The sequence below is a fragment of the Helianthus annuus genome, chromosome 13 (genome assembly GCF_002127325.2).
Source record: "Helianthus annuus cultivar XRQ/B chromosome 13, HanXRQr2.0-SUNRISE, whole genome shotgun sequence".
NCBI lineage: Eukaryota > Viridiplantae > Streptophyta > Magnoliopsida > Asterales > Asteraceae > Helianthus > Helianthus annuus.
In genome coordinates, this window is record NC_035445.2 from 2,672,088 (window position 1) to 2,686,332 (window position 14,245).

Here is a 14,245-nt window from a genome sequence, read left to right on the forward strand (position 1 = left end):
AAAACTAACCCTTTTTTGGTACAAATTTTGGAAAAAGTGTGCTTTTGTCTTCCTTTGGTATTTTCAGGATTAAATGAGCTCAAATAGACAAAAGAAGCAAAAAGGCAGCTAAATCTAACATAAATACAAGAAAAGGAACAAACGTGGCATGCCCGACCTCCTGACAGCATCTTCCCAAGCAAAACAATAAGACAGAAGACTGAACACGCCCCGTGCTCTGTGAGCACGGGGGCGTGCCCAAGTGTCAGCAGAAAAGACAAAGTGGTAGAAGCTTTCATCGCCCACCACGGGGCCGTGCTCAGCGGACACGAGGCCGTGGTCAACTATAAGATTCGCGGAATCCAGACAAATCTTGATAGTACAGATATGATTCTGCACACGGGGTCGTGCTCAGCGGACACGAGGCCATGGTCAACTAATGCAGACAAACTGCATTTAATAAAGAAAGAGAGGAGGATGGACACGGGTCCGTGCCCGAGCTTCTGTTCAGCCTATAAATAGGAGTGCTTGGAGCTCTTGCAACTCATCCCTTGGCACACCACCTCCCTCACACTTCACCCACCACCCACCACCATCACAACACCATCATCCACCACCATCATCCATTGTCCATCATAGAGTGTGTGAGTCGTCTCGGGATCCAAGATTGATCGTAAGAGTTTTTGACAATCAAAGGCCATGTTTGCCTAAGTCTCTTACATCACTTGGTGAAGACAAGTGTTTAATGTAATACTTTTTATTTTTAATCTTTTGCACTTTTTAATTGGTTTTGTATTAATGGCTTTAATTACTAGTTTCTTATGTGGAAGGTGATTCTTCCTTATCGTTTGTCCGTGGTGTCTTGGCATTATTTTACTGTCTATATAAAATAAAAGATTTTCATCATTCATATATCCACGGTCTATATGGAGGTATGTTGGCTACCTGGTCGGGGGTTAAGGGAACGGTTTGGTAAGAGTCTTGCCATTGTTCAGTGTATAGATCGTGCAAAGGACCTGGGTCAAATTTAGTAGGACCTCCTTCAATACCCAACGGTATTGGATGGCGGGGGTCCAAACTCTTTGATCCCCTCATAAGTTAAACTACTATTAAAACTTTAACCCGGCTACTTAGGACTGTATCCCTGCTGACTCAGACTACTTAGCCGAGGGTAACGTCACATTCAAAAGAGGGGCCTACCACATTATGCATTAATAACTTAAATTAATTATCTTTCAATAATCCGACTCTTTAGGATTGTATCCTTGCTGACTCAAACTACTGGGTTGAGGGTAACGTTGCCTTCAAAAGTGGGGCCTACCACAATAACTAAGATAATCTCTTAAACAAGTGCAAAAGTGCGAAAATAATCAAAGGTTACACTACACACGAGTCGGATCCAAGTGATTCATCTTGTATATCTGTTTTTATTTTTATTTTACTTTTCTGCATTTTAGTTAGTTTTATTTTTCTAGTTTAAAAACCTTTTTTCTAACATTTTGATTTGATTAGACGTTGAGGATAAACCGGTACTAAAAGCTCTTGTGTCCTTGGACGACCTCGGTATCTTACCAACACTATACTACGTCCACGATGGGTGCACTTGCCCATATGTGTGTTTAGTGTTAGTGAATATCGTGTTCATAAATTTAAAACTTGGCTAAAAAGTGTAAAAATGGCTTAAAATATACACCTAATATATATATAACACTTCACACGCATCAAAAGTCATTCATGATTCACCTAACATAAGAGTGGTCCGTGTACTGGATTGTGGATAGGGCGTTGCATGTATAATGTATGCTCACAAATCATTAATATTTTTTAGTTCTATAAACTACTTTAATGTTCGTTAGTATTTACTCATGATTAGCATTTAAATCTAGGCGTCCACTATTCACACATCTTAACACCTATATGACTCATATAATACGGGTCATGTAGGTGAATAATAGAAGACCAGAAAAGAAAAGTTAGAAAATGTATTTTTTGGCCGTGTTTCTACTATATAAGCATTATACAGTTTGGAAGCTAATATGCGACCGATATAGATGCCATATGATGATACAATTTTAAACAGGTCACACTTTAATTTTGGTTGTCTTTTTGTTGAGAAAATGAGTTTGGAAGCCAATATACGAGCCGTATACATCTTTACAGTTTTTTAATTACTTTAATAAATTTTAAATGAAAACATATAGTGAGTTTACGTTAAAAAAACTACTTTGATAAACGAAACGAAACGAAACGTATAACGAGTTTATGTCAAAAAAAAACTTTTGAAAATATGTATACGAGTTTTCATACTTTTAATATCTTTAAATATTTAGTATAATATATAAATTATATTTTAGATGAATTAATTGTGTTAAACATTGAATTATTAAGATACAAGTTGTTAAAAAGCTAAATTTATTACAATCCACGTTGAACAATCAGGATATAACTAAATAAACAAACGAGTACGATAAACATTACGTTAGTCTAGTAAGATACAAGTAACCATCAAAAATAAAATAAGACAAACATTTACAATAATCATTACAATGTTTTATATCAAAATACAACAAAAGCAAAACACAATACTAATCATTATTGCGATGGTGATTGTGGTGGTAGTGGTTGTGGTGGAGCACCCGGTCGTGCAAGGACGGGCACACCGACAACAGTCAGATGCGCTGCAATCGCATCCAATATCTACTAAAGCTAACTAACTACCTGACCCATTTGAGAAACTAACTCTCCCATCTAAGCCTCAACCCGTCCCAGCCTCTACTTATACTAGGGGTGCAAACGAGCTGTGCGGCTCGCCAGCTACTTGAGATCGGCTCGAGAAAAAGCTCTAAACGAGCCGAGTCTTATCGAGACCGAGCCGAGCTTGAGCCTAAAATAAAGCTCGTTTGTTTATCGAACCCGAGCTCGAGCCTTATTGAGCCTTAGCCTAAATGAGCCTAGCCGAGCTTATTTAAACTTGTTTATAAGCCGACCTCGAACCTAAAAATAAGCTTATATAGTAAACGAGCCAGAGCTGAGCTTCACTTATCGAGCTCCCGAGCATAAAAAATCTATTATTTATATTATTTTTATTTAATATATTAATTTATAGATAATAAATGAGCTAAGCTCGAGCCGAGCTCGAGCTTGAGAAAATACCAACGAGTCAAGCTCGAGCATGAGAAAATACCAACGAGTCGAGCTCGAGCTTTGAAAACAAAGCTCGAATCGAGTCGCGCTCGAGCCCAAGCTCTCATATGTTAATCGAGCTCAGGCTCGCATGACTCGGCTCGTTTGCACCCCTAGCTCATACCCTGCTGGAGCCGACAGTTGTGGTCTCTGTGTCATAATTTAAAGTCTGAGATAAATGTGAACAAAAACTAAAAATCACAGCCACATAAAATATCGTTGACATGTCACCGTCTTATCATAGCAATTAGTGTACATTACAAAGTGGAACCATTCTATGATTTTGAAACCATTTTTTAAAGGTGATAATATACATACCCCTCTATAATCTTATTTTCACATCCTTAAGGTATACGGGCCGTATAAGGTTATACGGCCCGTATAGAATGATTTTGAACAGAAATAAATGTAGTGGAATCTTTTTTTTTTGTTTTACATGTATACGGACCGTATAACATTATACGACCTGTATACATGTGTATGCGAGCAATACAACGCTATACGGCCAAATGTGTTTATTTTTTGAGGTTTGATCAGTTTTTTGGTTTTAAGATCTGTATACGGGCCGTATAAGGTTATACGAGCCGTATATATTTTTAATTTTTTTTGTGTAAAACCAAACAATCGTTTAATAAATTTTAGTAATTCTTTAGATAACGTTTTCAGTATCCGGGGTTTGTTGGTTTGTTTGTAGCTAGGGTTTAGAATGGTTGAATATGGTGATATTAGAACACTGTACACTGCATGTAAACACAGTGGCTTTGTGATGCAAGAATCTTCGAATGCGGTATATACGTTAAATTTCATTAAATGATACTGTTATTCGTCTGTTAAGTATCGGATGGAGTCCTTCCGTGGTCTAATCTATCAACTATGTAAGAAAGATAGAGACCTTTAAGTACAGATCTTACAAATTCATTTGGATGAAGAAGTCCAACATTTCACTATAAGTTTTGTGGTCTAATCATCCTATCAACTATTCACTAAAGTTTTGTGGTCTAATCATCATATCAACTATTCACTATAAGTTTTTAGATGGTGTTTGTAAGGTTTGTAACAAGTTTTGTGCTAATTGTACTGAAAGTCGTTTTTCCTATTTGGTAGGTACTAGTTGTCAATACAGAAAACCTCCATGCCACAGTTTCAAATAAATGTGTGGCTAAAGGTCTTTAGTGACGTTCCAAACCTTCTAGCCTAGTTTTAGCCATACATTTTATTTATTCATATGACCATTGAATAACAACTCAAAACTTTTAGCCACATTTTAAGAAAAAAACATGACATTTACTAGCCACACTTGAAAAGTGTGGCCAAATGTGATCAACCGTCATGGTATTTGTTTGATTTTATATTCATGTGACCAAAAACACACATTTCTGAAATCTTTAGCCATACTTTCACATAAAAAAGTGACCAAAGAGGCTACGACCACAGATTTGCCCAAACCGCCTTGCCACACATTCGAATAAATTTGTGGCTAAAGGTCATTCAGAAGACTTTTCACCAAACATTTTATTTTTCATGTGACCATTGTATAACAGTTCAACCCTTTAGTCACACTTACAAAAATGTGACATTTACTAGGCACACTAGAAAAAGTGTGACCAAATGTGACCAACGGCCATAGTATTTGTTTGATTTTTGATTCATGTTACCAAAAACACATTAGTTGGAAACCTTTAGCCACACTTTAGAAAAAAAAAATGTGACATGTATTAGCAATGCTAAAAAAGTGTGGCTAAATGTAATATACGACTATGATACTTGGCTAGAAACTAATACATATGATCACTTATATTAATTTTGTGTAACCAAAATACATCGTTTATTAGCCACTTTAAGTTTATGTGTGTGACAAAACAAAAGATATGTATGGCGATTACTAGTATGTGGTCACACATTAATTGCTTTATGTGACCATCCACCCTCCACCTCCTAATTCCAATTGGAACCCTAATCCATCACCTCCTGCCATACGTTCTCCTTCACCGCGTATCATTGATAATATCCAATTTTCACAGTGCATCAACATCGATTGAAGCTCATCTTAGTTTGGTAGGTGATTACACCAAAACTTTGAGATTATAACCGAAATTTCTGGTTGATTCCATGGTAATTATGTGTTATGAATTTAGTTCTGTTCATTTATCGGGGCTTTTTTTCTGATAATAATGTTTGATTTGGCTGTGAATGGTTGAATAACTTTGAAGTTTGAAATTAGGGCTTGATTTGGATAGCTGTTGATATCGATTGAAGCTTATCTTAGTTTGGTATGTACCATGTTGGACCTTGATGGATCACAATGTACAATAGTAGATCCCATATGTCTTAATTGACCATAGTAGGCTTTGATGGATCACAATGAAAATAGTAAATCATACATGTCGTAATGGACCATATTGGGCCTTAATGGATCATAATGTACAATAGCAGATCATACATGTCGTAATGGACCATGTTGGGCCTTCATGGGCCACAATGGACAATAGCAGATCATACATGTCGTAATGGACTATGTTGGGCCTTCATGGACCACAATGGACAATAGTAGATTATACATATCCTAATGGACCATCTTAGGCCTTAATAGATCATAATGAACAACAATAGATCATACATATCTTAATGAACCATGTTGGGCCTTAATGGATCACAATGGATAATAGTAGATCATAAATGTCTTAATGGACCACAACGTACAATAGTAGATCATACATGTCTTGATGGGCCTTGATGGACCACAATGGACAATATAAGATCATACATGTTTTAATGGACCATATTGAACCTTAATGGATCACAATACATAATAGTAAATTCAATATATCTTAATGAGCCACACTAGGCCTTAATCGACCACAATAGACAATAGGGCATCATACATGAACACAATGTACAATAGTAGATCTAATATGTCTTAATGGGCCTATTGGGGCTTAATAGATTAGACAATTTACTTTTTATACATAACTAGTTTTGAGTCGACGCGAGGCGTAAAACTTTGCTACCAGCAATTGGGAGCAGCAAAGAATGACCAAAACTGGGAAAACATAAAGGAAAAACCGAAATTATAACACCAAGTAATTCGTAATTCACATGACGCAAAATGTAGACGAACTCATATTTATACCGACACGTATTAGAAAGTCGAAGAATTAAAAAGTTTTTAGAAAATTTGGCAACAAAAATTACAACTTGGAAACTTAACTGGGAGTAACCAAAAAAAGGAAAAAGAAAAAAAAATACCAAACTAAAAGATGCTAGGAGTTGGTAAGCTTGTTTGGTTAAGAAAGTCTTGATGACAGAATTGAAATTAAGATGTCTTTATTGTCTAATCCATATACTGTAGATAAGAACATTCACTAAATGTTATATATATTAATATGTAATTTATATATCTTTTACAATAATATTGTATAAATTTAAATTACTTTTTATAAGTTTATATTATTAAAATTTTGGATATTAGTTTTATCCCAACATTTTCAACCCCAAAAATTCTCTCCCAACCCTTCTGGCTCCTAATTTGAACTCCCTCAATAATTTCATCTGTAGTATTCCTAAAAAGAAACATTAGCTTCCCATTTTCAGTCGACTCGCCACCTCCTTTTCTTCTATACAATTCATGTTTTACATCTTTCTCATCACAAATCTATCATAAATATCTGCACTCCACTCTGCAAACGAAACCCAGATGCTTGGTTTATGAATACGTTTCCACGGGTAGCCTGAAAGATGCAATCAGGAGAACCGATTTGCAGATGCAATGAGATGCAAGGCTATGAATCGCACTACACTTCAACTGTACGCCCACTCGCCCACTCGTATAATTGTACAGTAGAAACTCGATAAATTAATACTCGATTATTTAATAAACTCTCTAAGATAATATTTTTTGCCGGTCCCGACTCGGGGATAGGGTGCTAAATTAATAATTCGCAAAAATTATAAGATAATACATTTTTGATAATTTCTTTAGACCCCATATAAAATATAAATTAATAATTCCTTATATATAACATATTACATGAATGAAAAAGTAAAGTCTGGAGTATCCACTGGATACATATCTTTCATGAACTTTTTCACCTTCTCGATGATTAGTTCACCTGTCATATTCACATGTTCTTGATATTGAAGAATCCATTCATAGAGAGATTTTTCTAGGTCGGGAAATTTTTCCGGTTTGTGTCGCTTAACATCGCCTCTTTCGGGAGCAAGTGAGAGATACTCTAAAGACCGCTTAACTATATTCGATATTTTCGCTTGACTCACCTGCAAACCATAGTTACTATGAACCCATTCTTGCAATTGCTTTTGAGTGAGACTTGGATTATCCTTGTTGTGCTTGCATAATACTCTTCGAATCTCGTCTGTCATTGTTGTTTTTTTCACACCTTTAAGATGGGAAGCCATGTTGTGTGTATGATTTGTTTGTGTTAACCTATTTTGATCTTGTATTTATATAGAAAATATTTTTAATGTCCATAAAGTGATACATTGAACACAAGAAGCATAATAAGGTGGGAGATTGAAGGTTTCTTTCAAATTGGGTCGTTCATTTGATATACATGCATTGTATACAATAATTAAGTGGAAGCTTGAAAGGTGTTTGTAAACTAAGTATTCTACTATAAATTAATAAAATATTAATTAATATATAAATTAATGATTATTAATTTATCGATTAATTAATAACTCTTTTAATTAATAAATTTTGGTGGTCCCAAGTGTATTATTTTATAGAGTTTCTACTGTATTCGTTATTCAGGTACGTGTTTCTTTTATTGTAGTTTTTATTCATATATGTGTTGATATTTTGTTAAATTTGTGAAATTGTGCTTTCGATTGTTTTGATTTCATGCTTTTTTTTAGATATGGTACCAAAGGTGTGGAACTGGAAGAATCGGTGCTCGAATTTGGTCTCGTTTTATGAACAGGTGTGTTTGGTTATGTGAATATTGTCACACCCCAATCGATGGCGGAATCATCAGGGCGCGGCACTAGGGGAATCAGATTGCTCAAGAGAATCCATAACAACTAAATTGCGACAGTATTTAATGCGTTCATTATCCCATACTAATACACAAATACATCCATATAAGTCGTCACGTATTTCATGTTCTCTCAAACAATGCAAATCCGACAACCTAGATTTTAGGTGTGTTTCTAGACTTCCTAACTTGATTTGATGTAGACGGCGACTAAACCTGCAACATACGTTAAAACAACGTCAATACAAAAGTATTGGCGAGTATACAAGTTTTTGATAGAGTAGTGTAAATAGTTAGAAGTGCTGCCAATTACCAAATACATAAACGAGATACCTCAACATACATGCATAAAAGACAGACACTACCAGCTAAGTCACTCGAGCTGCGATTGCGATTGCTATTCATCCTAACTAGACCCCGTCGGGTTCTATAGTACTATACTAGTTAAGGTCGGACCTCGCGAGTATAAGTCCTAACACATGTGTAACTAGCATCACGTGTAAATATGCATAACAGTTATTCGCAAGTGATAAATAGTTTGATTGAATAATTCGTTTTGATAACTTTGATTGATAGGAACGTATGTTACACCCAAAATGCGATAAAAAAAGGGTTCGAGTATACTCACAGTCGGTGTTCAGCAAGTAAACACAACTTGGTTGGATTGAAGGGAGCGCGTATGAGATTAGCCTGATTACAAATTGATAGCGTAAGCGTCGAACTGTGCGTTAAATGGTGGCGAGTGAACCAAGTGTCGAATGGTAATCCGATCGGATAGTAATCCGATCGGATGGCAATCCGATCGGGTGGCCATTCGATTGGATTGTCACCTCGTTTGGTAAGGATGTGTTTGTGTATGATGGTTTGTCTTTTGAAGTTTTCGTTGTAGCATTTTGAAAACAGAGAAGTATCTCTACCTTTCAGGTCGATCGATGGGATGGCGGTTCGATCGGGTGACGACCCGATTAGTAGGACACTTAGTGAGAACAAGTTCACAGCAGTTTGTCACTCGATCGGATTGCAATCCGATCGGGTGGCAATCCTTTGGAACTGACTATGTCTTGAACATGTTGAAAATTTGTTTAAGTCCCAAAAGTCACATGCTCGGATAGTCGTTCGATCGGACGGCAATCCGATCGGACGGTAATCCGTTCGACGTTCAAAACCTTGAAAAGTTGGAATAATAGTTTAAGTGAGTAACCAAGTGCAAACCGATCGGACGGCAATCCGTTCCGACTGCCTTGATCGTCTTGACACTTGATTGTTTTGAAAGTTTGCGGTTTTGATCGAGATAATGTGATAACGTGCTAAACAACAAAAACTCGTCAAGACCCAAGTGACCCGTTCGGACACGAACCCCCTAGTCCGACCAGTCGGCTGTTCGAGACGGTGTTTCATGTTTAACCCGAAATCAGTAATCTCTTGGATAGATTCCAGATCTTGAACCAACACAACACTAAGAAAGAGTAGAAGATCAGAACAAGCTCTGATTCTATCGGTTTTGAGTGCATTGAGTGTAAAAGAGTTGAAAGAAAGTTAGAAAACCGACTTTCAATCCTTTTCACCTTGAATATGTTCAGATCTATGCAAGATCCTTGTTTATTCATGTAGAAATCATTCAGATCTAGGTTGTTCTTGGTGGATTGAAGCCAAAATAGGAAGTTCATAAGAACTCCATGATGACGTCATCCTAGAACACCTCGGATCCGGTGATTTCACGGTTAAAAGTTAAGATTCGAAAGATAGAAAGGTGAAGGAGTGCGCGTAGATCATGAAAGTACAAGATTTGAGGTAGAAACTTACAAGAATCGCAAGAAATCGAGAGAAAAACGGGCTTGAGCGTGCTGGTCGAGTGAGAGCTGTCACATCACTGTTCAAGTGATGTGACATGTGCTATTTATAGGTGAAGAGGGGAAAAGGTGATGGGGTGCCATGGATCGGATGGCAATCCGATCGGGTGGCTGTCCGATTGGGTGGTAATCCGATCGGGTGGCAATCCTATCGGTTGGCCATCCGATCGATCAGTCACTCGATCGGTGGTCTCCGGCGTTTTGCGTTTCGATGTATCGTTTTGTTCATTAAGCTTTGCGATAGTTTGGTCACACATCTTCATACCCACATTCATATATTTATTATAATTAGTTACAAAGGGTCGTATAAATATCCACATTTCAAAGTCTGTGTTGCAATAATCGAGTTGCGCGTTTCGAATATGCGTTACGTTGCGACACATCACGACTATCGAGGAGGGTAGAATAGGTCATCACTCAACATCATCGTGAGTGTTAGTACGTGCGATGGGATGTGTTATAGCGATAAAGTATGCGTAATGTACGAAAATACTGCGAAATAGCGATGTATGCGATATAGCTACATTATGATCCGAATCTCCGGTGCTAGGCGTAACTAGTATAACGAGTAGTAACAACACACGAACATGCGAGCTGTTATAGTCTCCCCTGCTTTATGAAATTTCGTCCCGAAATTAATCCACAAGAAGGGTTGCGAGTATCGATGCGAGTGGGATTAGAGATTAAAAGCATCAAAAATAAGCGAGTGATCGATCGAAATTCAACGAGTGAGAGTGTTGCGATGACTGGCGATGCCAGCGAGTAAGGAGATTCGTATACAAAAGATGACAACACACAAAAAGCGATCCAAAAGTGTTTAAGTTCTTGAAAAGTTGATAAATTCAAAAAGGTTTGAAGAAACTTGTTTATGAAAAAAACTTCCCACAGTGTGGCGTTAAACTATTTCGATGTTCACACCAGCGCTATGAGTGGGGTTTTATTAGGTTATTAAAAGATTTTAGGGTGTTTAAAACTCGTTTTACGAAATTTTCTCGTCACGCGGCAGTAACTTGAGTCGATTGTCACACCATCATTACAAGATAATCTCGTTTTGTACAAAAGTTTTGATCAAATTTTAGAAAAAGTTTTGTAAGAAGAGCTTTGTTTACACAAAGGTTTTAGTAATATCAAAATTTTAAATTTAAAGTCGGCCCCGCATGGCACTTTCCCACGAAAGTTCAACAATATGGCTAAAACACTTATATATACGAAGTACCAGCGGCGTATCCACCATGTTTTAGCCATATGGTTTCCGTCCCGTGAGGCGGTGTCATGTGTGTCAACATAGTACTGATTGGTTTCGATTCCCTCGGTCCATGCAAGAGATGGTTGGACCAAGTGTAAGAGAAAGATTTAGCAAACTGAGCGATGAAGTCGCTTCCGAACCCAGTTTAGTGATACGAGCGAGTGCGACAAGCGATAAGCGGTACGCGATGATTAATAGCACAAGACAAACACAACAAGCGAAGACGACAGCGACAAGCGAGAAGCGATGAGCGATAAGCGACGAGCAATAGCAACAATCGTCGAGCGATAGAAGACGATCGATGCGTTGCAAGCGATGGGAATATGCAATTTGATTAGATTAAACAACACCACAAGTTTTAACTGACATTAAGCCCCACATGGCCTTTTTTCACGAAAATCTGCTGATATGGCTAAAACACTTATATATAGGAAGTACCAGCAGCGTATCCACCATGTTTTAACCCTATCAGCTTCGTCTCGTGAAGCGAGGTCATGTGCGTTAACATAACACAGATAGCATAAATAACGGTAAGCGATAACGATGGCGACAACGTTAAGCGATACATGATGAGCGATGGAGCAATACACAAGCGATGGAGCGATACACAAGCGATGGAGCGATACACAAGCGAGGGAGCGATACACAAGCGATGGAGCAATACACAAGCGATAAAGTGATACACAAGCGATAGAGCGATACCCACGGTATGAGATTGCGTGATGCACATGATAAGCGATTGAGCGAAATACACAATAAGCGATTGAGATTGCGAGATAGATTCTAGCGATAATGTGATTGCGAGCGTGTTGACTTACGAAAAGTCTAGCGATTACACCCTTTGAGTTGCGATTGAGATTGTTACGCCTTGCGATGTAGTGTAGTGTGTCGAAAATAGATTTAATAGTATACTTGGTCTAATAACGTTCGACTTGTATGGCACTTTCTTCACAAGTCATTGGTTGGCATGCGAAGCACTTATATATAGGAAGTACCGGCGGCGTATCCACCATGCTTCCACAACACTCCTCTATCCCGTGAATAGATGTCACACTGTGTCGACATGGTCAAGACACTTATATATAGGAAGTACCAACGGCGTATCCACCATGCTTAACCATGCTTTTAACGTCATGGCATTATTGAAACTTATTACGATCCTCGTGCACTGACCAACATAATCCCATGTGCACCCGTGATTAAGTTGCCCCTTGCACGTTTATCGCAACTCGCTTCAAGAACGCATAGTAGGGGTAAAACACCTTATATAGTATATAGTGCTAATACATAGTCCGTGCGCGAGTGCGAGAGAGTGAGAGATAAATAGAGTCCACATTGCGTCGAGAAATAGAACATGTTTAACACATAAAAGAAATTAATGGCGAAGATCGTAGCATTACAACAACATCGGAGCATACTAATGCTGCTGTGGAGGACTTCTACGGAGACTACGATTGTTGCTGAAATTCCTCAAGTCTGCGGCCCCGTGTGACAGTGCTGGGTAAGGTGACCATACCAGTTGCAATTTGCGCAAAAACGACAGTTAGCTTCTGGCGGGTGATGATACGTACACATGAGACACAGGGGATGAGTTCCGTTATAGTTGCGCTTCGAGTGAACTGGAATTGCTTGGAGAGGTTCTAGTCACGACAGTTCAGTTGTTGAAGAGTTTGGGCTCATGGTCTTTCGTTTGCGGCTGGGCTGAGCTTCCTGAAGCGGTGCGTTGGCGTCGGAGGATTCGTCCGAGGACTCATCTGAAGAATCGTCGGTAGAATCGTCGGAAGAATCGTCAGAAGAATCGATGACGATTGCTTGATGAGCTTGTTTGACAGGATTCTTGGAGAAAAATCCGTCCAAGACTCGTTTGTCGTTGATTTCTGCGGCCAAGTGGTTGGTTTCTTCGATGGTAGCAGGTCTTGCAGCTTCGACAAAATCGCCCACACATTCAAGCAAGCCGCGAATGTACTTCGTGATGGCTTTTTCTGAAGTGTTGACTTGACTTGGGCAGATTATGCTAAGCTGTTTAAACCTTGCGGTGTAGCCAGTATTGTCACCCTCGACTTGCTTGATTTCCCAAAATTCGTCTTCTAGCTTTTGGACTTCGTGGGGAGGGCAGTACTCTTTCTTCATGAGCTATTTCAGCCTATCCCAAGAGAGAGCATAAGCTGCGGAGATCCCACATTTGTTACATTCGGTTGTCCACCAGTCGAGTGCTCGCGATTGAAATACTCCGGTAGCGCAATAGCACGAAAACTATCGGGACACCCACTCTGACGAAGGGTAACTTCGATAGAATCGAACCAATGGAGTAACTGGGACACACCTCCTTCACCCGTGAACTCCATCGGGTCACAGGCTTTAAAGTGTTTGTAAAGGAAAGCAGATTACGGCGCTTCCGTCTTAGAGTCTTCCGAGGTTCGAGAGTTGCTGAGAGAGTGCACTTGAGCGACAATTTGAGGAATGACCTTGGCCACTTCCTTGGCCACAAGCGAGGCAATCCTCTTTTCGGCGCTTCGTTTGGCTCTTTTCCTAGCTGTTTGTCTTGATGTGGAGTCGTTTGAAGACATCTAGACATAGAGAGATTTGGAGTGAGATTCGATCATAATGATTTTTGAGTTTTGCGATGCGATTGAGCGCGATCAAAACTTGTAGCGAGTAATAAAATAGATTTCACATAGGAGCCACATAGGAGACACGAAATCCCTAAGTTCTTCACACAATTGATTTGTTTATATATGTATATATACAGGTTTGTATAAACTATACCTTTATGCTTGTAAAGATAGCGCGAGGACGCGATACAGAGCGAGAGCGAGCAATTAGACATTAGTTTTGTTGCAAACATTCGGTTTTCGTTTTAGATTGTGATGGCTGTGCGATTTGTGCATTTATAAAGCAGGGAGCGAAAATTGATAAATCGAGAAATCGGTAAAGCGTAAAGTTTTAAATCGTAGCCACATAAGCGTAAGTAAGTTCGGTAAAGCTTAAAATCG

The 14,245-nt window shown here is 38.6% G+C and overlaps 1 protein-coding gene across 1 annotated transcript in view; it reads right to left on the reverse strand.

Moving 5' to 3' along the window:
• LOC118485582 overlaps nucleotides 1–7,542 on the reverse strand; it is a 30,152-nt gene extending 22,610 nt beyond the window's left edge. The window contains exon 1 of the mRNA XM_035981826.1: nucleotides 7,252–7,542. Within this exon, the coding sequence (XP_035837719.1) occupies nucleotides 7,252–7,542 (291 nt within the window). The remainder of the gene's footprint in view (nucleotides 1–7,251) is intronic.
• Nucleotides 7,543–14,245: the final 6,703 nt, after the last annotated feature.